This window comes from Drosophila virilis, chromosome 4, assembly GCF_030788295.1.
Source record: "Drosophila virilis strain 15010-1051.87 chromosome 4, Dvir_AGI_RSII-ME, whole genome shotgun sequence".
Lineage (NCBI taxonomy): Eukaryota > Metazoa > Arthropoda > Insecta > Diptera > Drosophilidae > Drosophila > Drosophila virilis.
The window spans coordinates 19,821,175-19,849,156 of record NC_091546.1 but is presented as its reverse complement, the minus strand read 5'-3'; the positions used below and the strand labels follow the sequence as shown (position 1 = coordinate 19,849,156).

Here is a 27,982-nt window from a genome sequence, read left to right as displayed (position 1 = left end):
TTGACAGCCGCAAGTGGCAGAAGCTCAAGCAGCTGTCTGAAATAAGTACGACCAAGAAGCTGCCACAGAGCTCTGTTGAGAGCCCAAGTGGCCAATCGCAAACAGCGGCAACAACGTTGGCGTGCAACGTCCTTGACATAGAGGTGAGTGTGAAGGCTATAAAAGCGCTGCTAAGTGGGTTAAATGGGGCATTCCTGCTGTCAGCACAAGCCATGCCCCTGTCATTAGGGAATGTAAAATGTAGGCAAAATTTAATTGAATTACATAAAATTGTTCTAAAATAATTCTAAAAAGTTTTTCTTGAAGATAGAGTAGTTGAATTTTGTCAATTAACTGATCTGTGCCCTAAATTTCAATTTCACCAACAAATTTATATATTTCCTTTGTCCAACGCAACGTATACTTTATATAAATATTATATAAAAACGCACACATACCATTTCTCTCTGGCTCTTTAATTGAATATTATTATGCCTTTTCTAGTTTAATAATTCATATTTTGTTAGGCTCACGGATTCCTGCAATTTTAGCCAAATTAATTGACCACTTTATGCATATATTTATGCGGCACAATAAAACTCCATTTCACCGCCTTCATATCTCTTAATAAATCATGCTAATTGTTGTTGTAATTCAAATACTATCGATACATATTAATTAGACACACCCATTTTGGCTATAGGCTGCCGGCCACAATGTTTGCACATTAATCTAGAGATTTCCAGACTTATCTGCATTGGCGCCATAAATACCAGAGTCTAGTCATAATCTATTAATTACCAGACTTTCCACACATATTAAAAGCAGGTTGAAGTTTATGAGTCGTATATTTCAGCATTATTAAAATGTTTTCAGCCTAGCTGAGAACAAATTAAAGTCCAAAAGAAATAAATAATATAATTGTCAGCTATGTTAAAATATGTTAAAACGTTCACAATTTGTTTGGCATTTCCTATTTTGGTGGCAATTTTTTTCCACTCTGGACATAAGCTGACCATAATCGACCATGTTTCAAGCCTTATCTAACGCGCTAGGAGATACCACGTGTTTATATAAAAAAAATAATGTAGCGAGCGGCTTGCAGTAAAATTAGAATATATATATAATAAAGAAGAGCAAAATTAGGCTAAACAGATATAGTTTTTGATAATTCAACACGTATAATTCACTCAAAAAGTCCTGTAGGCCTGATTTAAATTCATGAGAATCGCATAGTAAGGCGACATTTGGCATGCGTTTGGTGTCAGGACAAATTGACGATTTTGTTTATGTAGAAATTTGAAGTGCCAACCATTTTGCGCTCCTCTAAGATTTAAAACATCCTCTACCACTTTGTACCCCGTGGACTGGATTTTTGTTCAATCACGTTTAAAATATTCAATGTTAGCAATTAACAGTTTTTCGCCAATTTTTCGCACATTGGCTGCACATTTGAAGCTCGCTGAAACACTTATTTCTTATTTTATAACGAGCAGGTTTTTAAATGAGTTTCAGAAATGATTAGTTCGAGTTAGTCAGTCTGTTTATAATGTATATAGATAATATATTTATTTGGTTTCAACATTTGTGACCGTGTGCTGCCGTCGCTGGTTCAGCCAATTCAATTATAAAACGCCCACTGAAAACATTACCATAACAATTTATAACTGCCTCGACGATGTCTCAGTCTTTGGTTAGCTGGTTATTTGATTATTTTGAATATATTACACATTGTGGTTGGCGCTGTATTAAACAGCAGCGGGCCATATATGGCCTGGTAACTGTGGCATTATTAAAACATAAATTATATTTGCTTTTAATGAAATTTCCGCTAGCCAGCATTTGTTCAAGTTATGAGTTTATAAACAAATGCAAATCAACTGGAAAATTGTGGCAACAAATTAGCGCATCATCTGAGGAAAAATTCATCGCATTATTTGTTGTTGGCTGATTCAGGCCTTAGTCCGAATTAGGTTTACAAATTTTTAATGCTTTGTATTGACTGCATTTCGGCACCAAATCAAATTTGCAATTCAAATCTCAACTCACAGCACATTAAAAAACCCCCAAACTTTTGCCTAGAGCAGCCAGCGATGGCGTCAAATGTGATTCAAGTTTGTCTGAAACGAAACTTTTTTTTAATGGTTCATCAAAATAAGTTAATAGGTTTTCTTTCTTTTTTTTTGGCTTAATTACAGTTTTAACATATTCTAAACAGTTTTGACAGGTTTTCAAAACACATCGCCTTAGCCATATATTGTATATTTGAATTTAGGAATTATGGCGCCAATTCAGATGCTTAAAATATCATTTGTAACCAGTTGATGGGACTTTAAGCCCATAGGCATACATATTTTGCGGTTTGGTGTTAACTGAATTGTAATTTTTTATTTTTTATATATTTTGCGCAGAAATGCAAATCGATAAACAGCTTCGAAAACTTACTGGGTGTGGCATAGGTAGCTGAGATAAACACGTGATTATATAGCAGCGCCATATTTGTGACATTTTCTATTGTTTTTTATGGCATAATAATTTGTTTGGCTTTTGTTTATTGCTGCTATAGACTTTAGAATGATATGTGATTGTTGAGTTTTTATTGAACAAAAATTGAATGGCAAGTTAAAATTTGTTAAATTCCTTAGATGTAGGCCCTATTTTTATACCCTTGTAGATAGTATAATAGCTTTGACATAAAATGTGTAACGTGGAGCAGACATTATTCGACTTAAAAAGCATATATTTCCTATGTCATCGAGTCCGAGTCCGAGATGTATTACATCTTCCTTCTGTCAAAGATATCCTTACTTTCTCGTTTGTTATATATTTAATAGTAATTTACCCTAAATCTCTTGATCGAAAGGCATGTTTTGACTTTGGAAGAAAGATATTTGGTATAATTTCTGAACCCTTATTTTTGTTACCCTCAGATCAAAGCATGCTGAAGAGGATGCTACTGGTCGAGCTTGAGAAACTGTCTTTTTACAATCCGTGGATCTCGGTCAACATTTAACACTTCTTAATATGGGAATCATGGGAAGGATATGTTGCAAATTTAACTATATTGGAGGCTCTTTTCTATTATTAAAGATATCTTGGTCAAACGCAAATATAATAGTTAATATTTTTCCTACTTGCGAACTCACAGAAGCATTGATCTATTGTATTAAACAGGTTTAAATGAAGTGTATAGAAAAAGAGTTAACATTCCTTCCAATCTGAAGAAGTCTTTGGCTGTCAGTTTTAAAAAGTTTTCTTTTATTTGTAATATTTCATCTACAACAATTTTGTATTACAAATTTAGAGCGAAGCATTTTTTTACCTTTGTTAATAGTTGAAAAAATCAAATTCAAATAATTTGACACCTTCCGCCTCATTTCCACTGACAAGCAGAGATTTTTGTTGGTTGTTTGATTGAGCCGCTTGGCAAGCGGCAATTACCATACCAAAAATCAGCACCGCACTCATATCTAGTATATAATTGACAGACCTTTCAATATTATGAAATGAGACTTAAAAAAAAAAAGAGCGTAAAATTCGTTTGTGTAATATCCGAATGTTCAACTTTTCAGCTGTCAACTACTGCATTTTTCATGAAAAGCCGAATTTCAAATAGATCGACAGTAGAAACAAAAATACATAAGCACAGCAATGTCGAAGTCAAGTGCTATTGAGCTCGTCGGGATCTTTGTCACTTTTATATAAAGTATATATATATATATATATATGAATGCCAGTCGATTCGCGGCGGAAGTTATACAAAAATCTATTATGCGCGTGCCATAATGAAACCAATTTATCAGGCGAAGGCGACTTAAAATGAGTTCAGTTTGGCTTATTTTTTTTTTTTTCAATTAAAGCGAACGAGGCCTGAAAAAAAAAAAATGGTATATTAGACAAAAGCCAAAGAAAGTTATTTTTTTTGCAGCAAATGAAAATCCGTTGAAGAATTTCCCTAAGCGTCTTAGTTGGGTCTCTGTGGGGCCGGGTCCACAGATGCGTAGGCGCCGACGTCGTTTCTTTCCGTGTCAAGCCAGCAACTGACAGCAGGTTTGCCAGTGCTTCGAACTGGAGTTGGAGTTGGACTTGGAGGCTGGTGCTGGCGTTGAAGTTGAAGTTGAAGTTGGGAGCCGCAGCCGCAGCCGCAGCTGAGTTTGAGTTTGAGTTTGAGTTTTCGGCTGAGCATTTAAACGCGGCTGATTTGATTTCAGTGACACGACGCCCGGGGCGACGACGACGCCGCCGCGAAACTTGTCCTACCCACACGCGACAGCGCCAAAGTTGCAGAAGCAGCGGCGCATGCGCAGTAGCCAGCGAACGCTTTATTTTTGTTGTTTTCCTTTTTGTTCATTTTTTTTTTGCGAGCGCGCGCGCTGTTTTCATCGCCCTGGGGGACAGGGTACATGATGTTGCATGCTAGCGAGCGATGCAACAGTCAAAATATTTGAATTTCTAATGCTATACGAGGGCACTTCCAATTTTTATTTAATGCAGATGACTCATGCACATGTTTGTGTAGTTTGTTGCGCCCAGAAAACGGTTTATAAATTTATATTGATATAAAAAAGTTCAAGTTTTTCTAGTTTTCAAATAAATTAGCTGAAAGTTTTATGGGTAATACGTTCCTCTAGAGAACTAGAATTGGATAGGAGAGTTTATTCAGTAACTGTTTGGGAATTATAGCTCATAGCTTTTCTCAGTTTTCTCTATTAGTTTTCTCTCCTGGTTTTGGAACTTCCATAGATATCACCCAACTTGTTAAGGGCGCATACTCAATTATTATTCGTGTCTTTAAATTCTGTTTGTAGCATGTTAACAACTTGAAAAGTTTTAGGAAAAGACAGAATATATTAGAATTATTTATTATTGAAATACAAATATTTCGAAAATTATTAAAATACATTTCACATATAAGTTTGCTATATTTTGAGATGAAATTCAGTAGAAAGTAAATGTCTTATAAAAATTCCTACATATGAGAGATCAGTATACAATGTTTTCTGAGAGAATATCAATATTTTCAAATATATAATTTATCTGAAGAACACGCGTATTTATGTTACGTAACTTTGGCAACAGCCCTCTATTGTATGTCCAGTTCGGGCTCGCTTGGGGTGTCTGCCAGTTAATATATAGTCTGATAGAATATCTTTTCCGATAAGCATCAAATTTCCACTGATGATAAACAGGGTACGCCTTTTGTCATGATGCCGACAAACTTGTTCGAACGATTTAAAGACGAAAGATTTAACCCGGGCCCTGGTGGGTGACAGTTTTGAGCTGCGGTCGTCATTTGCGGCTTCCGTGTGCATTTGACTCTGCTTAATGAAATGTCAATCAATGTATATACGTATATATATCTCTCTATATGTATATGTATATGGAAAACCGCAGCATGATTGTTTTTGATTTGTGCGCTTTATTAACCTGATGCGGCGGCGTCTCTCTGGCGACGCGCTGTCATTTATTGAAGACTTTTTGGACTGCGTGGGCGCTGGACAGAGATCTATGTTCGGAGCACCTAGATCTATGCGAAGGCATTAAAAAGTATTTAATAAATTTTGGACTGAGGATTATGAGTTTACTGCTCGTTTCGAGTTGGTGTCGCTTTTTTGATTTGACTGCCGTTGCCCGAAGATTGTCAGGGCGGGGGATTAATTGGTTAGACATTTGGTGGGAAATGTTCTTTGCGGATGCGGTCAAACAGTCGGTAGCAGCCTCAACTGTCTATTTATACGTTTCAATGAACACCTGAAGAGCTTTACGCCGTGCGCAAGACCTGAGTTCTAGGGAACCCGTCAAAACTCGGCAGTGAGCGGCAGATCTAATCCTGTCATCAAGCCTTAATACTAAGGAAATTCTTTGGGTCGAGTGAGATGCTTAATCTTCCGAAATGCTAAAGAGCTTATTTTCTGATTGGTAAAGATAATTTATCTTGATATTTTACGCAACGAATTGGCTTAGAGGTCTGAGCTAAATGTTTTGTAAACTAACATATTTATTTTATATATATATATTTATGGTGATCTATCACAAATACTCGTGGCTTAGATTTCATTGACCTTTCCCCTTTTCTTTGGCTAACTTCAAATTTGGCTTCAATACACGCTGCCAATATTCTCCAGTTAGATTGAGGAATATTTTAAGCAAATAATACCCAATTTAAATCCAATAATCCTAAGCAAAAAAGGACTATTAAAAACTAGATTTATGACTATATATGCTTTAAACGGCAAGATTTATTTCTTTTTAGAATTTTAAGAAACGCTTCTTAATAAGGCATATTTCGCGTGTAATCTTTGTGTAAGCCACAGCATAAATCTCATATTTAATGCCTTTGCCAAACTTGCCCTACATTTTGACTTCAATGACAGAATCTTCATTCCAATCATCTTTTTTGTTAATTTATTTTATTATCGTTACAAGCTCCAGCTGAGTACGTACATAATCGCAAGTCTCAATAAACCCTGTCAAATGACACATAAAAACCTTAAACTACTTTAAAAAGCTCTCAGTTAAAGTGGCTGGCGGAAGGCAGCTACTTTTACTACACCTCAGCCCGTAAAGTCTGTTGTAACTCTGGCAATTGCGATTTCGACCATAAATGGCACATGTTTCGCGCCTCTCTGGGGCTCTGACTCAGTGACATTGTAGCGAGCGTGTCGAAAACTGGCCAGAACCGCTAGAGAAGAGTGAGCGAAGAGAGAGAGAGAGAGAGAGAGAGAGAGAGAGAGAGAGAGAGAGAGAGAGAGAACATAGAGCCCAGAGATCGGCAGCGGAGTCACAGCGCAACAGTCTAACTGCCACTATAAATCCATAACTGTCACTCACACGTTTTTGGACCCGTATTGGCAGAAGCGCTTCTCTTGTAAGGCCATAACGACATTTTCTGTTGACTCGACCGTTACCACATTCCTGGGACACCTTTGAGCCAAGTTAAGCGAGCCAAGATGCTGTCTAGATCGCTTACCCAACAACTTGCTCACATTTCCAATGTGTGTTTAAGTATGAATATTGTCTGCAGAAAGAAGATTACGATTTTTATCTATTCCATTTCAATATGTTATACAGGCTGCAGTTTATCACAGTTTTAAATGTTTTTAACTGCCTGATAATCCAGATTCTTATAATACCCTGAAGCCATTAGAAGAGAGGGCAAGGATATAATGCATTCGATCTCATAAAGTATATATCTATTTAACCAAAACGATGAGCAGAGATTATCCAAGCAATGTCCATCTGTCTGTCCACGTTGATCTCGATATGGCTCAAATGCTAGAAACTTGAGTTTCAAATATATGCATTTTCTAACATTCATAATATTGATATATATCGATTTTGAGATATGGTCCTTACTATGAAGTTTTTACATATACATTTTAAATATTTTATTTAAGAGTATTACGCACTATTTTATGTCTTATTTAAGTGCTAAAACTTTCATAAATATCGGACTCTAAGCAGCGAAAATAATGAAGAATGCATTTCCCATGCACAGCTTTAATATGCCTATTTTTGACTAGGTATGACTAGAAGTAAACTGGAATATTTGGGTATCTCCCAGTCGTGCACTCCCAGCTAGAACATTATTTCTTGCTGCGATTGCCGCTAGTTTAATGCCAATTAATGCGTACTTATTTACACAAAATATATATATATTTTTTTTAAACTCTTTCGTTGATCGTTAAATTTTATGTGTGCTTTTCGGCAATTTATTAGTGAGGAAAATTGTTGCTCCCAGGAGTTATAGAGTTGTGCCACTCGAGTCTTTGATCACTTGAAGATTTCAGCGCTCGATAACAAATTACTTCAATTGACGGTAGCACATGTCGGCATGGGGCTAATTTATGAAGCGCAGAAGCAGAAGAGTGTGGAGAAAGTGCTGGGAATGTGGTAATAGAGCAATAAGATAAACAGTTGGCATGTTAGTAGCCGGATTTATGGCTTGTAATTGAGATTTGCTGGCTACGCAAACGGATTAACTAATACATGGCTAGTCTGGAAGATATTGAGCAAATGCTGAGGTCCGCTTAGAGACATTAACCATGATGGCAAATTGATTATAAATTTTCAAAGGTTTCGAAAACTATCAACTTTCATATTGAAATAATTCATACGGCTGCAAAAAATTAATTGTATAAATACATACTCTATCCAATATATTGGTGAGCATAAAAAGTTATTGATTGAAAACAATATAATTATGTGTATATATTTAAACTCATACCAAAACCTTTCGAATTGCCAGCCTGTGTATTTTTATGTTTTAATGTAGCAGCTGCTTAAAGTATTAATCTGGTATATTTCATGAATATTAAAAGAGAAAATGAGAGAACCCACATAAGATTCGAATTCAAATCTGCTTCTAAAGTCTAAAAGTGCCACAAAACAAATCCCCACCTTGTTCATAAAGTTTTTTTTACCCAGCTTCCGCTGGGCACACACCTGAAAAAGCACACACACGCGAGAATTAGAATAGAAGAAACAAAATGCCAAAAACACATCAACTAAACATTTATTTAGCTAACACGAGCCGACGAAAGAATGATTGCAAAAATCCAACATAAATCTCGGCCAACTCAAAACCAATAGAAGAGGCTAGGAGATAAAAAGAAATGTAAAAACTAAAGCAGCAAATGCTTTATTATTACGCCCACAGATGGCCGCACAGATGAAAGATATATATATATATATATAAAAAGATATATAGATACACACATGTGTGTGCCTAGGTGATACCGGAGCAACACTTCCGGCACGAAATCAGAGCGGGGCGTGGACATTTTTAACGATAAATGCCTGCTGAGAATCTTAAAAATGCCGCAAACATTTTATCAAATGAAAAAAAATTCGACTCTTTTTCCTACACATTAAAACAATTTGAATTTTAATTTGAATTTTATTTATTATTTTTATGCGCTTTAATGGGGCAGCCGCAATGCATTTTATGGGGCCTTTTATTTTTAAACGCAAATAAACAACCACCGACTGAGTTCTACGCTTTCTGCTTCTTCTTCTTTTCCTGCAGCGGACGAACACACAAATCAGTCCAGAGTGAAGTGGAAGACGACATCATCGGACGATGAATTGGACGCGCGTGTTGCTAATCGGCCTGGTGGCCGTCTTGACGCTGGCACTTGTGGAGGTTGCATCACTCTCACTGGATCCAGGTAGGTGCCGAGGTGACGCTCGCTGCCCGAGTTGGTTCAGTATGTTTACCGTTGTATTTATGGGCAAACATGCGCGATAAAGGCAGGCAAATATTTGCCGAACTGTTCGGACATCGCCCAAAAATCCAACTCACAAACAGCGATTTATGTAAATCGAGAAAACAAAAAAATCAAATGCCCAAGCGGTCATCAAAAACGCTGTCAGTTGTTGCAGTTGTCGTTGTTGTCGTTGTTGTTGTTGTTGTTGTTGCAGTTGCACACATGCAGTCGACCTCAGTGCACCATAAATGGCGTTGGCGTTGCCCGATCACGAGCTGACCACGTTGCAATTGCAATTCCGATCGCCTTGTGGAGCGTCGAGTGTGGCACGATATCGTGAAGGTCACCTCGCCTGGGCTCTGTCAGAGCTCTGCTCTCCATATGCTCCCACACATGACAAATCGCTGCACAAATGCGTGAAATTCTACGTCTGTGCCGGGTCTGAAGTCTCTTGATAAATTCCATTTGACGGCTTTACATATTTGGATTGTGCAAAGACACGAAGCGCTTTCCACTTTTCACTTTAGTTTTTTGCTTTTCATTTTGGTTTAACATGCGAACGGGATTATTATGACCAAAATAAACACCGCCAAGTGTTGTAATCTCTGCCAGGCGCGAAAACCGATTGCCGTTGTGTCAGCTGCCGACCAAACCGAGCAAGTGCCGCAACATTTGTGCCGAGGATTAGCCAACATGGTCAGAGGCATTGTTTGATTTAGTCTTCTGGGGCTTGTATGTTATATTGTGTTGATCTTGTAATCGATATGCGTTGTGCTATCACTAGCGAAACGGAAGTTTATCTAGGCTAGCAGTGCCACAAACTCATATTTACAAAGTGTGAGAATTGATCCGGAAAAGATTAATAATAGATAAAAATGAATATACCAAAAACGAAAGTCTATAGACAAAATATAGCTAAGTATTATAAAGAAACTAAAATTCTGAAGAGATTTCTAGAGATTGCCCAAATAAACAATCAATTATAAAATGAATATGGTTGGAAGACGAATTCCATTTCGTAAGGATTTTGAGGTACAAGACCTACATATATGATATACACTTGACCTCGGGAAAAAAATCAAATATTACTTAAACTGTACTCATTTTATGTTTCATCCACAGTTGCTTCTGCTGAGCTGGAACAGTTTATCAGGAAAGGCGATGTGGTAATTTCCACGCGTCACATAAGGTAAATAAACAAACCTTGAAGTGATGAGCACATGCTCAAGCCGGTTGTGGCGCATCTAAACGACATTTCCATGTTTTACAGACCGCGACGCAAACTGCATATATCCATTGAGGCGCTGTTCATGATCGACTTTCCCATGCTGAAGCATAAGATGTCCTTCTTCCTGGACCGCAAGCAGCAGCGCGTTACTCTGGACATAAGCGCCAATGGAGCGACAGAGTCACGCAACTTTGAGATACCCAACATAAATGAGACGAGCACCATACGATCGTTGGCCCTGCAGTTCTCGAAGAATCGCATTACACTCCATGTGGACTGCAAGCCGAGCACTTTCCACGACATTGACATGAGCCTGTCCAAGCTGTATACCCAAATGGATGATCCAGTGATTAAGCTGGTAAGTGCCGAGTCAATCCGTCACAGTATCGATGGGTGGACTAATTTTTTCTTAATTTTTCTACAGTTCAGGGAACGCAAATATCCACTACACTTTGATGCAGACATGGAACACTCGCTGCAGCGTGCCAACTGTCAAAAGGGTCTCCATCGCCGGGGCAATCGGCGCATGCTGCGGAACAAGATCTCCGAGCGTGGTAAGTTATCGGTCAGACCGTCTGTGCCCAGTAGGATGTTCTATACAGCCCACTTTTCTCTGTTTTGCCAATCTTACAGAGAAGAACAAGAAACGCGATGTGCGCAGCAATTGGTACCATGAGCCAACTCTGGCACGGGACGGCGTCGATCAGCGTCAGCAGGAAATACCTACGGATGTGGAGCGTGGTGATATACCCATCATGCATGGCGATTGTGAAGGTAGGTAACAGCTCGCCATCTTTCTATCAATCATACTTATCGTAAAACAGTCGACGACATTTCTCGTTTGGGGCGTGGTTCGCGTTCTGACAAGGTTTCAGTGGGTATTCTACGACATTTTTGGGTGGACCGGTGGGTTCTATAGGGCGTAGCCTTTAAATAATATTTGCATAGATGTGGTGCCTGATGAAATTATTAGCCTAAAACAGTTGGCGTTCATGTCAGTCAAGGTAAATAATTCAATTATGCTGCAATGGAAAACGCTTCTAGTTTGTCAGACAGAACTTCTGTAAGGTGGAATTACGATAAATAAATAACTGTTGAAGAAGTCAATGTTAGGGTTTTATGCATATTATTAAAACAATATGAAATACTAGGAAGTAACTTGTGCTTCGTTCTAAATTCTTTAAAATATGTTGCTATATGTAAAAAAAAGAAAATAAAATATATAAATAATATGTTAAATACAAATAAAGTAGAGTAAGAGCAAAGGACATCAAGTAATTCACATTGTCAATGAAGTTTTGTTTATCAATGTATGAAATTAGGCTTAATTAAATTCATGAGAATCGCATAGAAATGCAGATAATTTGGTCTGTGTTTGATGTGATATATATTATAGATGCAGCATATATTACATGATCAAGTCAATGGGATTATAATAGGAAAAGACAAAAAAAAATTATTTCAACTTTTCTACAAACTCAAATTGACATTAGACCTTTTGTAAATTGAGGAACTAGGCTTGCTTCAAGGCTTAATTCCCCAGTGTGAACATATTCATAAACTCAATTCAGTTAAGCTCATTAATATTATTCAGTATTTGCCCTTGCTGTTGGTTGAGAACACAGTTTCTTGCATACCCAGTGCAATAACTGTCTTAATGTGATAATGCCTTACAAATCTGCAGCCAATTAATTACGGTAGATATATACGTGCATAAGTCTTATTTATGTAAGTACCCACATTCGGAACTGGCAATAAGTCGCCGCTAAGTGCCAGCGAAAAGCCAGCGAGAAGCAGCGCCCACAGAAAAGACAACACTAATGAACCCAAAGATATGCCAAAGCCGATCCAAAGCCCGTGCAAAACTAGTGCTGAGTGCTGTTTGGTCGATGTCGATCCAGCATAATTATTATTTATCTAGCTCAGCGCAAAACGCCAAATTGGTAGCACGCTCTGTACCCACACAGAGACAGGGAAAGACACGCGGCAGGCAACTGGGCGGCATATAAATCGCAAAGGCAAACGTAATGAATGACGCCGACGTGGCTTATAGAAACGAAGGTTGCACACCAAAACCCAAACTCAACCAAAACAAGATCACAGATCGAGCGAGCGAGCCCCGAACCCAACCCCAGCATTCATGGCCCGAACGGATGCGTTTGGGCGTTGAGGCGGTGGTGGCGTTTTCAATGTTGACAAAACTCACTCAAGCACCGAGACAGACAGACAATCGGACGGACGAAACCATATACAGACAGTTGGAACCGATGGAACATTGGACTAGTTTAGTTGTTGCCATGTGTCTAACATGGCGTCATACAACATATGAGATTTAGAGATGAGCTGGAAGTTTATTGGGCTGCTTTCCCAAGAGGATAAGATAGAAGTTTGACACATAACAGTGCAGATCTTATTGTGAGCAGCCTGTCACTGTGTTTTCGAGTTACTGTCATGCTCAAGTCGCAATATTTGATGATCATTTCGAGGAAGCGCGTTTAAAATCAAAAGTGACTACGGGATTGTAAAACTTAACTTAATAAATTTGCACAATCGCGTCACACGCGAAGAAATTCATATGCATTCAAATTAGTGAGAATCACATAGAAAGGCATTTTTTTATAAATATGTTTATTGTTATTTGCAGAGTAGTTCAGGCGGGACGGTTGCTATAAAAAGTGAACTTAAATTAACTCCGTGATAACAAGGAACGTGACTGGGAAGAGGTTGCGCCTATGACTCTATACTGTGACTGTGATTCCATGTGTATGAAAGCATCTCTGAATGCGCTTAGCTCGAATTGGGTGCTCAGCTCTGTTGTCGCATTGCATTAAACTGCGCTAAAACGCGCCGCATTAGCAGCTGGATATTGAGGCCCAGTCGCTGGGTTCGGGCTTAGACCCGTCCAAGCGACAAAGCGGATTAGGTTGCAATCAGGGAAGCCGGGCAGAAACACACACATGTTTCACTGGGCAATTGTATGTGTGTGTATTTGTGTGGTGGCAGAGTGCGCTCAAAATGAGTGCGATTTTAGCATTGGTTAGGCCTTAATCTTGTCAGATGCCCGAACGCTTCCCACACACTGCACAGACACGCCGGTGCGAGTACGCAGCGGCTCATGAATTATTGTTGCTTTATTTAAAGTTTTATTTTATATGGTTTTCTGCGCGTTTTGTGCTCATTGTTGCAGACGCCCTCGCACGATCGCTGAGCGATCTTCTGGCATTGGTTAAGCTGCTGCGCGAAGATGTCGCCCACCAGCGTCAGGAGATTGCCTACTTGCGCATGCTCTTGGAGAACTGTGCGGGCTGCAAGGAGCCCAGCGGCGACAATCATATACGCCTCGAGCCCAATTGCCGCACTGCGAATCCTTGTTATCCTGGTAAGTGACCCGTGACTCATATTCATTGCGAACACACCCAGCTCACAGCCGAACCCAGCTCAAACAAAATTCATCTCAATTCTCTTCATCTTGCTGCCCACAGGCGTTGATTGCCACGAGACCGCCTCGGGACCCAGGTGCGGCCGTTGTCCTGCTGGCTTCATTGGCGATGGCAAAGTCTGCAAGCCGGGCGTCAGCTGCGCGGACAGGCCCTGTTTTCTGTAAGTGCCTAGTGCGAACAAATTAACTTCAAGCTTATTTTTTTTTTATTGTAGCTTTTATGTTTTTCTTATATATATATATATATGTATATTTACAACGTTAATGGCGTCAGGGGCGTGGCCAGTGCATCCATGTTAATTGTATTTGTCATGCTGTTGCCTTGATGCAGTTGGACGCCCGACGCATGAAAGGCGCCGCAGCCTCACGCAAAATGTCGCTCAGAGCATTCGCCAAGGGTTTCTCTCACTGAGTCTGCAATTATTTGCATATGGCCTTAATGGCAATTTGATGTTGTTTATGGCTTAATGATGCAGTCAAGCGACTCTTCTTTGCCACTTTAGACAGCTGAAGCCTTTTCTATCTATGATTGATAAGTGTTGCTCATTGAGATTTCAATTCTGCAAGCCATGTCGATTGAAGAAGCATCAGCATGCTGATTAGTGAACGAAAAAGAGCATGGAGATTGCCATTGGCCAAAGTAGATTCTCCTTTTTTTATTATAGTCCTAAGGCCATTAGTTATGTTCGGCTTCCATTCATTCGGTTATCCTTGTGACAAGTGCTTAGATCTCGGAGTCTCGATATGCCAATCCAAATGTGCAAAATGCCTAATCCCTTGTCGGCTTAAGATAAAATCTGGCTACTCCACTTAGCACTTAGCCATTTAAGTTTATTGCCTTAAAAATAAATCGGCTTTGCAGCTTTTTAAAAATCAGCTTTAATAGTGACATGCAAGAGCTTAGCCTAGCCAAGTTTGTTATTCATGATCTTTATAAAATGAAGAACTCTGCAAACAATAATTGTTACTATTATTACCTGGATTATTTTAAGTCACAACATCTAGTTGACTCTTCTTCAGAATTAGGTAATTATATATGTTCTTAAACTATTTTTTGTTGGGATCTGATTCACAAACGTTATCTAAGTCTATTAATCTATTTGCTAATCCATTTGCTGAGAAGCCAAAACAAGAATGAACTGATTTATAAGAAAGGATAAGGCCGAGTGACGGCGAGAAAGACAGGGAAGATGACTTAGAAGGACACTGTAAAGTGAGGCAAAGAGGTGGATAAACCGCGAGAGATAGTTGAGTAAAAATGAGAAAAGAAGAACTTGGCGAGAGGAAGAGAGAAAAAGAGATGAAGATATGCAAATCAACAAATAATGGGCAATTTTTCAACATTGAGTTGAACCCCAGAGTTTATATCAAGGGAAAATTCTAATTGTTATAAGCCTTGCCTAACATAGTTTCTTCTAATGAACATTACAGACAGATATAATTAATATAGAAAAAAAAAACAAAAGCTAAAGCTAGTTAGAAGTGCGATTGGTTTCAAATAGAACAAATGCACTTAACGTAAGTCACCTGCTGATATCATAGGTACTTAAGAGCGCAGCTGGCACTAGCCCAGCGCCGCTCAAAAGTAGCCTACACATATTGCATTTGGCGGAACCTAGTCGTTAAACCACCCACAGCCCATATGGAGTTTTGTTTGTGTACCGGAAGAAAGAGCCACGGGTGAAAGGAGATCAAGTTCTGGCTTGGCTTTGTAGCTGGGCCCATTTATGTCAGACTCGAGCAACTAATTATGCATAAGACCCACAGCAATGTCAGTGAATATTGGACTAATAAAAACATAAATTCTAGAAGTTCGAATTTAGGAATAGACATGTCATAAATATGTTAAACAAAACGCATAACATGCCATAACGGAACGGAACGGGGAATATTTTGTAGAAATTCCTAAACAAAATGCAACAAAACCTTTGCAATAATACAAAGGGTATAAAGTAGAAGATGGTAAGCTGTGAGGTCTGGACCACAAATGGCACTTGAAACTGCCGCATAAATTAGTTAAATGTTGTGCAGGCAACCCGCACAGATATATACGCAACCCATTGAGACAGAGAAGGGAGAACCGACAACTGAGAACTGACTGACTTCATTGTGTCAAAACACTTAAAGTGATTTCGGTCTCTGGGCTCGACTTGAAATGTGAGACCCCTAACTGTAGCAACAACCGACAAGTGAGCGCCTGGCCACGCGCGCCTAGGAAGCAGCTGAAGACCATAAATTTGTTTAAATTATTGGAAACGGGCCCGGACGGGCCACAATCTCTGCTGTATTGTTGTAGGTGTCTAGGCCACAAGGGATCGCTCTCCCTTTGGAAGGTGCGCCCTCGGTTGACCGTATTTTAATTTGCATAAAATTGTTTTAAATGTTGTCAGCATTGTCGGGCAACGCCGCCGACTCGTTACTGTCATCTTTCATTATCGATGAAATGTGGCCAATGTGTGTGGTAAACACGGCCACAACTCTTGACCATGATTTGAGTTTAGAACCCACAAAAGGTTTCTCGTACCGGCGTCAGAGTTAAACATGGCCAGCGCTTTGTTTGCCTGACTCTTGATCAGAGTTTCGTATGTTCAAATCAATTCTATTAAAAAGCCATAAAACTTGCGCTAATGACATGCACACCTGTTGATCCTTTGTTGTCCGCTGCTATCACGGCGTTATATAAGTTCTTGCCCCATTGTATTCAAATTGTTAATGAACTTTTTATTCTTGTTCATCTTTGGGGCTGTTCTACATTGTTAATTTGTTGGGCAATGCATTAAAGATTCCATAAGCATTAAACTCAAACAGCGAGTACTTAGTTATTTGTGATATTATAACTTAATTCCAAACAATAATTATATATTGCATTTGATAACTCGATATGTAAAGCACTCTTAAAATATCTGCCTAATACTGGCGGCTTATGGGAGGGAATATCGCGGCACGAGGGGAATTAAGGTATGCGCAATGAGAAATTAGAACCCACTTCCTGTTCGATCGTTCCATTAAGGGTTTCTTCTAACGTTCTTTGGTCTAGTGCAAGTTTTTTGTGAGGAAATAAAGCGTTAATAAGGGCATGAATAAGGGTTTAAATGAGTATAATGTATACTGTTTGGCGGATGGTAATTTATATTAATATTTAATTAATATCATAAGAAGGCTAGTTCCTTTCATTTCAATTTATGTTTGTCGTCTTTACTGTGTTCGAAAACTTGGTATTTACTCAGTGCATTCAGAATTAGCTGATCTACGAAAACTTATTGAGCAGAGCCTAATTTGAAAACCCAATCATAGTTTAGCCTGCAGACACAAAAGTTTCACTGCCTTTCAACGCACAATTTTCTGTGGCTGTTGTTCAATTTAAATTATGCGTATGATGAAATAATCAGCAATGCAATCAGGCTGCAGTCAAGAGAGATTATGTTACCCAGCTTAGCTGCAGATTGAGATTTAGATAGAGATTCCGATTTCGATTCCGATTCCAAATCCGATTTCAGCTGCAACATGTGTTGTGAACAATTCCAAAACAGAATTCCATTTGATTATGGCAACAACTTTCCCACAGATTCTTTGGGGCCGGGTCAAAACAAAACGTTTACACAGCCTGCTAAAAGCAGTGCGACAGAGTAAGCAATATTGAGTAAGCAAGAGAGAAATGGAGAGTGAGAGAGGAAGAGGTGAGATGGAGCTGCGTTCACAGCAACATCAAAGTTCGGTGGAACGCATATCTCAGCCGCGAATCGAGTTCGCCTACGCACCAAAAAAGCAACAGCCGTGCCGCAAAAGTGGAGCCATTGATTCCAAGTTGACGTTGTCGTTGTTGTTGTTGTTGCTGTTGTTGTTGCTGTTGCTGTTGACTGTGTCGCCGTGGACTGAGGCAGCGTTTGACTGCTTGAATTCAAATTAATAGCCAACTGGCTCTGGCTCTGGCTCTGGCTGTGGCTGCTCGCTTGGTTCGTTGCCCGTCCGCCGCAATGAAAACAAAAACAAGCCAAGTCAAGACCAACTCGAGAGCCAGCACCAGAGATCGAGTCGCGGCTAAAGCTGAAGCTGAAGCTGGAGCCGGCAGCCAACCTACTGCCAACCTCACAGATAAGTGGCCTGTGGCAAAATAAACGCCGCTTTATGGCAGTTAGTTGTAGTTTGTCCAAAGCGTGCGCCACATGCTGGTTGTTGTTGTTGTTGTTCCCGTTGCTGTGGATGCATCTCACAACTGCTGCAACTCCTTTAAGGGAGAGCCAAGTGTTGCCTGTTGTTGGGAGTAAGTGGTATGCATTTGCATGGCATGCGCTACCATTAGAAGCAATTTGGGTGGGATAAAAGCTGGCTGCCCAGCGATCTCAGCTTTTCCAATAATAGATAAGTTTTGCAAACTTTGCGCGACCTATATGCATCATGGCAAAGCAATTTGGCTAAGAAATGGTTTCATTGCGCTTTTCAATTGGTTATCAGCACATGAAAAATGGTAGACGAAACAGATTCGTATGAGCTGTGAAATAAGATTGTAAAGTGTTAACTAAACGTGTGCAGATTTATCACTGAATAAATTATAAGTTGGCCTGATGATTCTTCCGTATTCCGATTGTAGTTTTCCCAAATATCTATTAGCCATTTCTGACAATTATATTTTTTCATATCATTTTTCCTAATTGTATGGTCAGTTATTTATAATAATAATTGATACACAGAATTTCCACTTAATTAATTAATTAAGGATTTTTTCTATAATAAACCTTTTCAGAATATTTGATTCTGTTTTTATCCTTTTTTATAGCTGATAAACATGTAACTATTATTCAATTCAAGTAAAAATATTTGTTTTGAGCCAGAAAGTTGGTTCAAACCGCAGCCAGAAAATGCGATGTCTTGCTGCCATTAATAAAATTAGCTTTATTTTCTGTAATTACCTACTGAAAATATTATTTTATGTTTACAAATTTCTCATTTGTTTATAGTTTTTTAAAATAATATTTGCAGTAGCCTAACGCCTATGCCTCGCTTTATTGGGGCCCTTAGTTTAGCTGCGTGTCAGGCATTTTGTAGCTCATTTCGTGCTGCGACCAGAGCCTAAGAGCTTTTTGCCTGCTTCAAATCCATGTTCACACATTACTCAGAGTTCGCTGTTCGGGGTTCACGTCCATGTCTAAAGGTTTTGTGTCTTTTTGGGTGGTGCCTGGCAAGTGTTTGAACTGGACTTGAGCAGAGGCAGCACCAGCACCAGCAGCAGCAGATGAAGAGGAAGAGACAGAGGCAGAAGGCAACAGCAGCCGGACAACTAGCAGGCAGCCTTTTGGCTGAGTCCAGGTAGGGTCCAGGCAGCAAATTGGAATTATGAATTATGAATGCGTGGTTAATAAAAAGAACGAGCAACAACAAGAAGGCAAACGGCAAGTGGGTTCGTCATGCTAACTGTGTGTGTGTAGATGGTGGACGGTAGACGGTGGATTGTGTTAGCGGCTGCCTTTGCAACAGGGGGGGGAGGGCGGTCAGTGGCAGAAATGCTAATGCGTTCCCCGATGCGCTTGACTGGCTATTTTCCCAGCACTCAAACGACGCCGATGGACGACTCTCGCGGTGGTATCCAAGACAATATATGGTCGACTGAACTGAAACAAAGCTGAAAAGCGCAAAGTGCCGGACGCCTGCGAACAACGCCAGAAAGCGAAAACCCCTACGCAACATTTTTCTACTTGGTGTTAATCCCAATATCTTTGGCATGGACGCGAACATGGCTTGAACCCCCTCTTGCCACTTAAGTACTTAACACTTTTTGCTAATTGTGCGTTGTGCGCCGCCAAATGCTTCTACCAAAATATTGACGATCGCACACACACACACACACACACACACACACACACACAAGCCCGACAAGTGTTGTTGCCCACCAGCAGCTGCGACTGATGAATCCAGCAAAACTGACAGCGCAAACTCTTAGCCACATTAAAAAAAACAACACTCGAATACTTTTTGCGCCTCAATTCAAGCCACAGCTCGGGGCATACAGCATTTGACGTGGGCTATGACAAGCCGGAATTCCTTATAGTTATCGACCATATATAGGGCGTAACCTGTGCTTGAAGGCTTGTCATTTTCATAGGTTGTGGGCTGCTCTACTGGTTAATTACAAAAAGCAATTCTTGCTTAGACTTTGTAACAGCAAAAGCATTTTTAAATAGCGCAATTCAAAACATTATCTGAAAAAAAAAAATGGTATTGGGCAAGCAAGGAGGAAGCATTTCCGAAGTTTATATATATTCTTGATCAGATCGATGTCTGGATATCCGACTGTGTGAACATGTCTCGGGAAAATAAATCTGAACACTTCTATAACAAACGCATGGTATTTTAAGCCTCGAAAATTATACGAGTTAGATATGCATCAAACGTGATGTATAGAGTCTTGCATAGTATAAACAATTTACACATATTTTTAGTATATATCTTTTCCCACAAAAGTGCTTAAACTAATTTTTAAAGGCAGAGCCTTCGACTTGCATAAATGCATATCTTTCTATGCCATTGTTTGAGAACTGAATATCTTATAATGATCGGACTTTAAACGCCGAAGTTAGCCAAGAATAAATTTTTCACATATGTGCTATGTAGTAGGAAGCTTGAATTGTTAGTTAGGCTAGCTTCTGGCTGAGTTTAGGGTATCTGCACGTCGGTCACTGCCGACCAGAGTACGCTTAGCTGTTTTTAAATGATTTCCTACCTACTGCGTTACATTTCAAACAGAATTTGTCTAGGCAGGGCTTTGGCTTTGTCTTCAGCTCTCTTGAGCTATTGACTCTGCCCACATGATTGCGGAGTACGTCTTTTTCTTCTTTTGTTTTGCCAACTGACCGCTGTGTAGATTTTAGCCATAAAATATGGCAACGGATGGCTTGTGGGTCAGTTGGGCACAGTAGTTGGTTGTCTGGCCGTGTGATGGACTTCCTGGGAAATGCGCGTACAGCGATTGCAATGAGTTATGTCCTGGGAGAGTTTGAAACTGGGCAGCGGCGTTACGCAGCTGTTGGAGCTGAGCTGAGCCGAGCCGAAGCGTAACCTGGATAATAACTAATGTCCGTGTCATGATATGTAAATATTATATGGAAGCCGAATCCCACACTGCTCGCCCAAACATAAAGAGAAATTTACATGCCATCCAGCTTGTAACTGCACTTTTTGTCTTTTTTTGCTGTTGTTGTCTTTTTTGGCCATGGGCCATTTGGACTTGGACATCATCCTACGAGGCAACAGACAACATGCATACACAGTGCACAGGCAACAGTGCCTGCTTTTATTTATTTTGCCTCAACGGTTTTTAATAACATTTTCATGTAATTGTAATTTGTTTTCTTTTCGTCTCACAACTTCCTCCCAAAACCCGAAAGCCTGAACACCTTCGAGTCCCGAGTCTCGCACAAGACACACACATGTCGGTGCTTTTGTGCCCAAGAGTAGGGTCCAAGGAGGGTCCCATTTGGTAACCTTTTTTGTCTGTCTGTCGTCTCTCCCTGCTCGGCCTTTTGTGTTGTATACCCCTCGTGACCAGGCGAGAAGCGCACATCATTAATAAATTTGACTTTGTATGGTGTTTTTGGTTTTCTACAATCTTTTGTTGTATATTTGTTCCTGGCTGTCAGTATTAATAATAATAAACAATATGTGGCCCCAAACAAAAGCACAGCCCATCAACATTTAACTATCTATACTCCATACTTGCAGAGGCGTTCAGTGTCACGATACGGTGAACGGTGCCCAGTGTGACTCCTGTCCGGCTGGCTATGAAGGTGATGGACGCACATGTTCGCTACGTAATCCTTGCCTGGACACACCATGCCCCTCAGGTAAGTCAATAAACATAACAACAACAACAACAACAAATATGTGTGTTTATGTATTGGATTGTGTTTTCCTCTTTGCGGTCTGTTTGACTCTTTGATTAGTTTAAGTCTCGAGTGGAGATTTGGGGCCACGTTTTGTTTTCAGCTCTTTTATGGCTAATTTGAGTTTGTCGTGCCCTGGGCCAAAGCCAGCCGTGTGGGTTGGGCAGCTAGCTTAGAAACTTGGCTGGGGATGAGTCAACAGCATTCTTAAAGCAGCTTCTTTAATTTGCAACATTTAAATAAAAGTTGAACAGCAGGAATCAGATTGAACTCTTTGGGCATGTTAGGTTTTCAAAGAGATCAGGTCAAAGCGTGTTTCTGTTTTAAATACAAATTCCTTCCCTCAAAAATATTAAGTATATATCTAAAGAAATTTCAAATCTTACAAGTTACAGAGTTGAATTGGAATATTGAAAAATTCTATTAATTTATTTAAATATACATAAAAATAATAGAGGTAGCCCTACAATTTGGAGCTGGGCATTGAGACTGAGCAGAAATATTTTTGTTTATTATGGAACGTTTTTCATTAAATTTGTTAAATTTAACAAATGCGTACCATATAAAAATAGTAAAATAATCCGAAATTTATAAAACTAATAGGGGTAGTCCTGCTATTTTGAACTGCTCTAGGATTGAAATATGCTTGTAAAGAGTTTATTATTTATTCAGCTTGGTAGAAAAGTCTTGAGCACATATTTTTTTTAATTTAGCCAACTTTTCTTTGTCAATAAATTGATACGCCCGACCAACTGGCCTGTAGCGTGCACAGTTCACACGACTGTTTGATTTATTAATGCGCAGCTCGAAAAAAAATTGTTATAGAACGCAAAGAGCGCAGCGCTGAACCCTTTTGATTGAAATCCCCTGAAAATTATAGGTTACCAGGAGCAATTTTCAGTGAATGTGTGAAACAAGCATTGCTAATTAGAGCGCAGACGCAGTTGCCGACTTTTGTCGGTTGGAGGCCAGGAACTTGAATCATATTTTTTTGTGTTTAAAGGCTTGTCGGAATGTCGTGCCTTATACGTCAAGTTGGCTAATTGAATTCGGCAAAAGTACAAAGTATCTGTTTGAAGTGGGGGTGGATTTGCTTAGCTGACTGTATGACACAAATAACTGATATTTTATTATACGATATTAATGCATAAACAATTCTCATTATTAGGCAACATTCTAATGCCCACACATAATGTGCAGCACTATCAGAGGCAGAGCCAGTACACAGCACGCAAATACTCGGTTGTAACGAACTGAATCAGATCAGACTAGAATTTAATTATAAATTCGAGTAATTTAGAGACAGAGAGCGAGTGCGAGAGCGACAGAGAGCACATAATTAATCACTTATAAATAGTCATAAGTTGTAAGCTCTATGAATGGCAATCGAAATAATTCAAAGTATTAGCAACGTTTCGCCCCCCCCTAAACAATAAATCACAAAAGTACTTACAAAAAATCATAACAAATACAATTAAATTAAATCAACTTAAAAAAAAAAAAAAACAAATAGTAAATACTCTAATAATACTTGGAAAAAGAAATCAACCAGAAAGTGGAGTTTATAAGCGTGTTACGAAATTTGTTTTCCCCTCTCTGTAATGCCTGAAATGAGATGTGAATAAAATTATACAGTATATTTTTCAAAAACATCAAATTAAATTTGTTTTATTTGAACAAAACCAAACAACAAAAAACATACGTTTTTAAAAGCTTCAATTAGCACAGTGCGTCTGCGTTTTGGATACATTTTTGGTAAATAAAATTCAATTCGTCATTTATCTCAGCTATCTGCCTATCAAATTCATCTTTCATTCGACTATCTTATCTTATTATTGAATTCCATTGCGCTTCATGTTTATTCACTATCATTTTCTGGTCATGCTTTATAGGATTAGTTTATGTTTAAGGATTTGATTTGTTTGCATAACCTCAAATTTAGCACATAACCTCACTTTGCCGAATATATTGGATTAGGGCCACATTATGATTTTAAACGCGCTCACATAATGCACACTTTTAATCCTAACTAACTAATCGTGATCCTGTCAAGAGCCTGTCCTTTTACTAACAGCAAACATAACCTTGCTTTCTCCTAATTTAACCTCACTTTAGTCACACTAAACAGAATACTCGAGATATTGAATAATTATTTGAATTAACATTTATTTTGACAGGTGTCGAGTGCATTCAGCTTGGCTTCCCGCCCTACTTCCAGTGCATCTCCTGTCCACGTGGCCACAAAATCAATGGCACCACCTGCCACGACGTGGACGAGTGTGCGATCTATCAGCCCTGCGATGAACGGGCCATTTGCAGCAATCTTAATCCCGGCTTTCGCTGTGGACCCTGCCCGCCCGGCTTCGATGGCATCCATGCACATGGTAAATATTACCGTGTGTCTCTTTTTCTGATATATTTTAACTATAATTATATGTAATGTAACCAATCCTTGCAGGCTATTCGGCGGACTACTTGGCAGTGGGCTTTCAAAAGCAAACCTGCTTGGATATAGACGAGTGCAAAATGGGCTTCTTTAGATGTCCGGAACATGCTGTCTGTCATAATAGCATTGTAAGTAAGCCCTTAGGAGATTCCAGATTCCAGAATAATCTCTAAAAAAAATCTTCCAGGGCTCCTACAGATGTCAGTGTCAGGATGGCTATGTGGCCAATGGCACCTTCAGCTGTCTATCTGCGGCCGATCTATGTCCCGATGGCAGCATCTGCGCCAGAAATGCGGAATGCGTGCCCACGGATAATTATCATTACCAATGCCGCTGCAGCGTCGGCTGGGCGGGCAATGGGCGTGTCTGTGGCAGGGATCGCGACCTGGATGGCTGGCCGGATGAGTCGCTGAACTGTGCTGAGGCGCATTGCCGTCGCGACAACTGTCCAGACTTGCCGAATTCTGGTCAGGAGGATGCCGATCTGGATGGCATGGGCGATGGCTGCGACGATGATGCCGACAGCGACCAGGTTTTAAACGGCAAGGACAACTGTCCGTTTGCCTTCAATAGCGATCAGCTGGACTCGGATCATGATGGCGTGGGCGATGCCTGTGACAATTGTGTCTTTATTTCGAATCGCCGGCAGCTGGACACCGACGAGGATGGCCTGGGCAATGAGTGCGACGAGGATATGGACAACGATTCAGTGCTTAATCAGTATGACAATTGTCCTGCGCTGCGCAATCCGAATCAATCCGATGTGGACAACGATGGCGTGGGCGATTTGTGCGACAATTGTCCAACCATACCAAATCCCACGCAGGAAGATCGGGACATGGATCTAGTGGGCGATGCCTGCGACAGCGACATTGATGGCGATGATGACGGCATACAGGACTCAGAGGATAATTGCCCCATGGTCAGCAACTCAGATCAACTGGACACGGATGAGGATGGCAAGGGCGATGCCTGTGACGATGACATGGATGGCGATGGCGTGCCCAACTACAGAGACAACTGTCCACTGGCCAAGAATCCGCAACAGTTAGACATTAATCACAATGGCAAGGGCGATGTCTGCGAGGACGACGAGGACGAGGACGGCACGCCCAACATTATCGATAACTGTCCAAACAATTCCATGATACAACGCACCGATTTCCGCACTATACGTTCGGTTATCTTAGATCCTGAGGGCGATGCTCAGCTGGATCCCAACTGGGAGGTGCATGCAAATGGTTCGGAGATTATACAAACTCTCAATTCCGATCCGGGCCTGGTGGTTGGTAGCGATTCGTTTGGAGGTGTCGATTTTGAGGGCACTTTCTATGTCAACGATGATACGGACGATGACTATGTGGGCTTCATCTTTAGCTACCAGAGCAATCGCAAATTCTATGTGGTGCAGTGGAAGAAGGGCACCCAGACCTATTGGCACTCGTCGCCCTTCCGCGCCTCGGCCGAGCCGGGCGTCCAGATAAAGCTAATTGACAGCAACACAGGTCCCGGCTCCATGTTGCGTAACAGCTTGTGGCATGCCGGCGACACGCCTGGCCAGGCAAGGCTGCTCTGGAAGGATCCACTGAATGCCGGCTGGAAGGAGAAGACCTCATATCGCTGGTCCCTAGTGCATCGACCTTCCATCGGGCTGATCAGACTGCGGTAATTTAGCCAAAATACAGTCTTTTTGTTTTAGCTAATGCATCTTATTTCTCTCTAGCATATATGAGGGCGAACGTTTGATATTGGACTCGCACAATGTTTACGATGCCACACTCACCCTCAAGGGCGGACGGCTGGGCGTTTTTTGTTTTTCCCAAGAAATGATTATATGGTCGGATCTGGTTTACAAATGCAACAGTGAGTAGAGGCCCTTTGGCACTTGCCTTGTCCTCACACAAGCTAATCAACATTTTCTCGCATAGCACGCGTACCGCCCCTCATCTACAACGAACTGCCCACACATCTCAAGCTTAAAGTGGAACTGGAGAACTAAGCAGAGCCCAGCCGCGGTATTTATATCTGGTTTCTGTCCCAGCTTTCAAAGCAGCAGAAGGTAACAACCTTCTCAACTCTCAAGCATAGCAACTAAGCCCCAACTTAGTTGTCTGCTTGAACACGTCTTTGTTTATATCACGCAATAACATTACCCGCTATTTTTAGTAAGGGATTTTACATCAAAAGGACACTGCTTTATATATGCAAGAAACGAGCACTCAGAATCCCATCCCAAAATCATAGTATAGGACTATGCATACTCTCCAGCTTTGCTCTCCTGGATAAACCTGACGAGTCCTGTAGCAAACAACTCTCATTGTCCAGGACTATAAACTGACCTAAGGACATCAATAGCACTCTTACAGTTCCCCAGATATGAAGCATTTTTTGATTCCTTGCACCTGTGACGAAAATTTTACAAGTCCAGGATTCTTAGATGACCCCCTGCTATTTTGATGCAGTATTATGCAGTTAGTCCTTACGATCCTAACGCACCATGTCCTTTAAAAATCCGACAGGATATGGCCGAGTTATGGCTATTTATCTACAAAGGATACTATTACAAAAGTGGATATATCTTTGAAATTTCAGGGACTTTCAGCATGTCCTTTGGCTATCAGACTGTCCTTGTCTTGCTCATTCAGAAAATGTAATGAAAATGAGGAAGGTCCTTTAAACAGCCAAGATATGAGGGCATTTGTTTTGTACATTAAAATGGCCCTATCACAGCGTTATCCTTGCAGATCCTGTTAAGTCCCGTGTCAAACAAATTGTATAGACAAGGACTACAAACTGGCAAAAGGACATCCGAATCGTCCTTGTGGTTTCAGAGATATGGCTAATTTTCTAAAAAGGACATTCTTTTTATGGCCATATCTTGGTCATATCCTTGAGGATACCCGAAGGATATACCTTTCTGAAGTCGTGGGGAGCAGGACTATCGATTGGCATTCAAGGATTTCCAGAATTCGACAAAAAATTTCACGAAAAATTTTCACAGGGGTTTAGTCAGAAAATTGCCAAAAATCGAAAAATTCGAGACTAACTTTGCCATTTGAAGGACTATCGCGATGTCCTTTGGACAGTAGATAGTCCTCATCATCCCATTTACGAATATACAATCCAAAGGACGAAAGTCCTTCGGACAAAAAAGTTTTAAGGACAAAATTGTAAACCGAAAATAGCTTATAACTCGGCCATATCCTGGCGTATCCTGACGAGTCCTGTGTCAAAAAAATTGTATTGACCAGGACTACAATCTGGCCAAATTACATTACGATCGTCCTTATAGTTTCAGAGATATCGCGATTTTACTGTAATTTGGTGATTTCACCCAAATTTCCTTGCGGCCCGCGACTGAAAAATTACCAAGTCCAGGATTCTTAGATGACCCCATAATGTTTTGATGCAGTTCGATGCAGTTGGTCCCCACGATCCTAACGCACCATGTCCTTTGAAAATCTGCAAGGATATGGCCGAGTTATGGCTATTTTTCCTAAAAATACCCTTACATCTCCCTTATGACATTTTTCATATAAATGCGCTTTTATCTTTTTAGATTGAAGGACTCAAGGATTCGCATCGATTCAAAGGACAATTACGAATCTAACGAGGCTATTCCTTCCAGGATCGGACATATATTAAGCCATATATATTTATTTTAAGTTACAATCGAAAATACACGTAAAAAGCAACAAATCTGTTAAATTTAACAAAAATAAATAATTAAATACTATTTTTAAACAAAAAACCTGTTTTTCTACTGCCCAAGGGATATGGGATTCAAAAATTAACGGTCTTTACAAA

General features: G+C 40.1%; 1 protein-coding gene across 2 annotated transcripts; it reads left to right on the top strand.

Moving 5' to 3' along the window:
• Positions 1–27,926, top strand: Tsp (Thrombospondin). Of its 2 annotated transcripts, XM_070209275.1 has the most exons (15): positions 1–143; positions 9,008–9,149; positions 10,311–10,377; positions 10,459–10,774; positions 10,841–10,970; positions 11,050–11,190; positions 13,604–13,795; positions 13,899–14,016; positions 21,569–21,690; positions 23,907–24,113; positions 24,188–24,303; positions 24,363–25,840; positions 25,899–26,038; positions 26,104–26,234; positions 27,735–27,926. In XM_070209275.1, exons 2-14 carry the CDS (start codon positions 9,062–9,064, stop codon positions 26,172–26,174), a joined length of 3,186 nt encoding a protein of 1,061 aa, XP_070065376.1. In that variant the 5' UTR covers positions 1–143; positions 9,008–9,061; the 3' UTR covers positions 26,175–26,234; positions 27,735–27,926. The 2 variants fall into 2 exon arrangements, with proteins under 2 accessions (XP_070065376.1, XP_015028178.1); XM_015172692.3 differs by lacking the exons at positions 23,907–24,113; positions 24,188–24,303; positions 24,363–25,840; ... (1 more) ...; positions 26,104–26,234; positions 27,735–27,926 and adding an exon at positions 22,898–23,379.
• The last annotated feature ends 56 nt before the right edge of the window (positions 27,927–27,982 follow it).

Coding starts and splice junctions, on each gene's coding strand:
- Tsp (XM_070209275.1), top strand. CDS start 9,062: ATGAATTGGACGCGCGTGTTGCTAATCGGCCTGGTGGCCGTCTTGACG. Junction 10,971..11,049: donor GAACAAGATCTCCGAGCGTG/GTAAGTTATCGG, acceptor CCAATCTTACAG/AGAAGAACAAGAAACGCGAT. Junction 13,796..13,898: donor TGCGAATCCTTGTTATCCTG/GTAAGTGACCCG, acceptor TGCTGCCCACAG/GCGTTGATTGCCACGAGACC.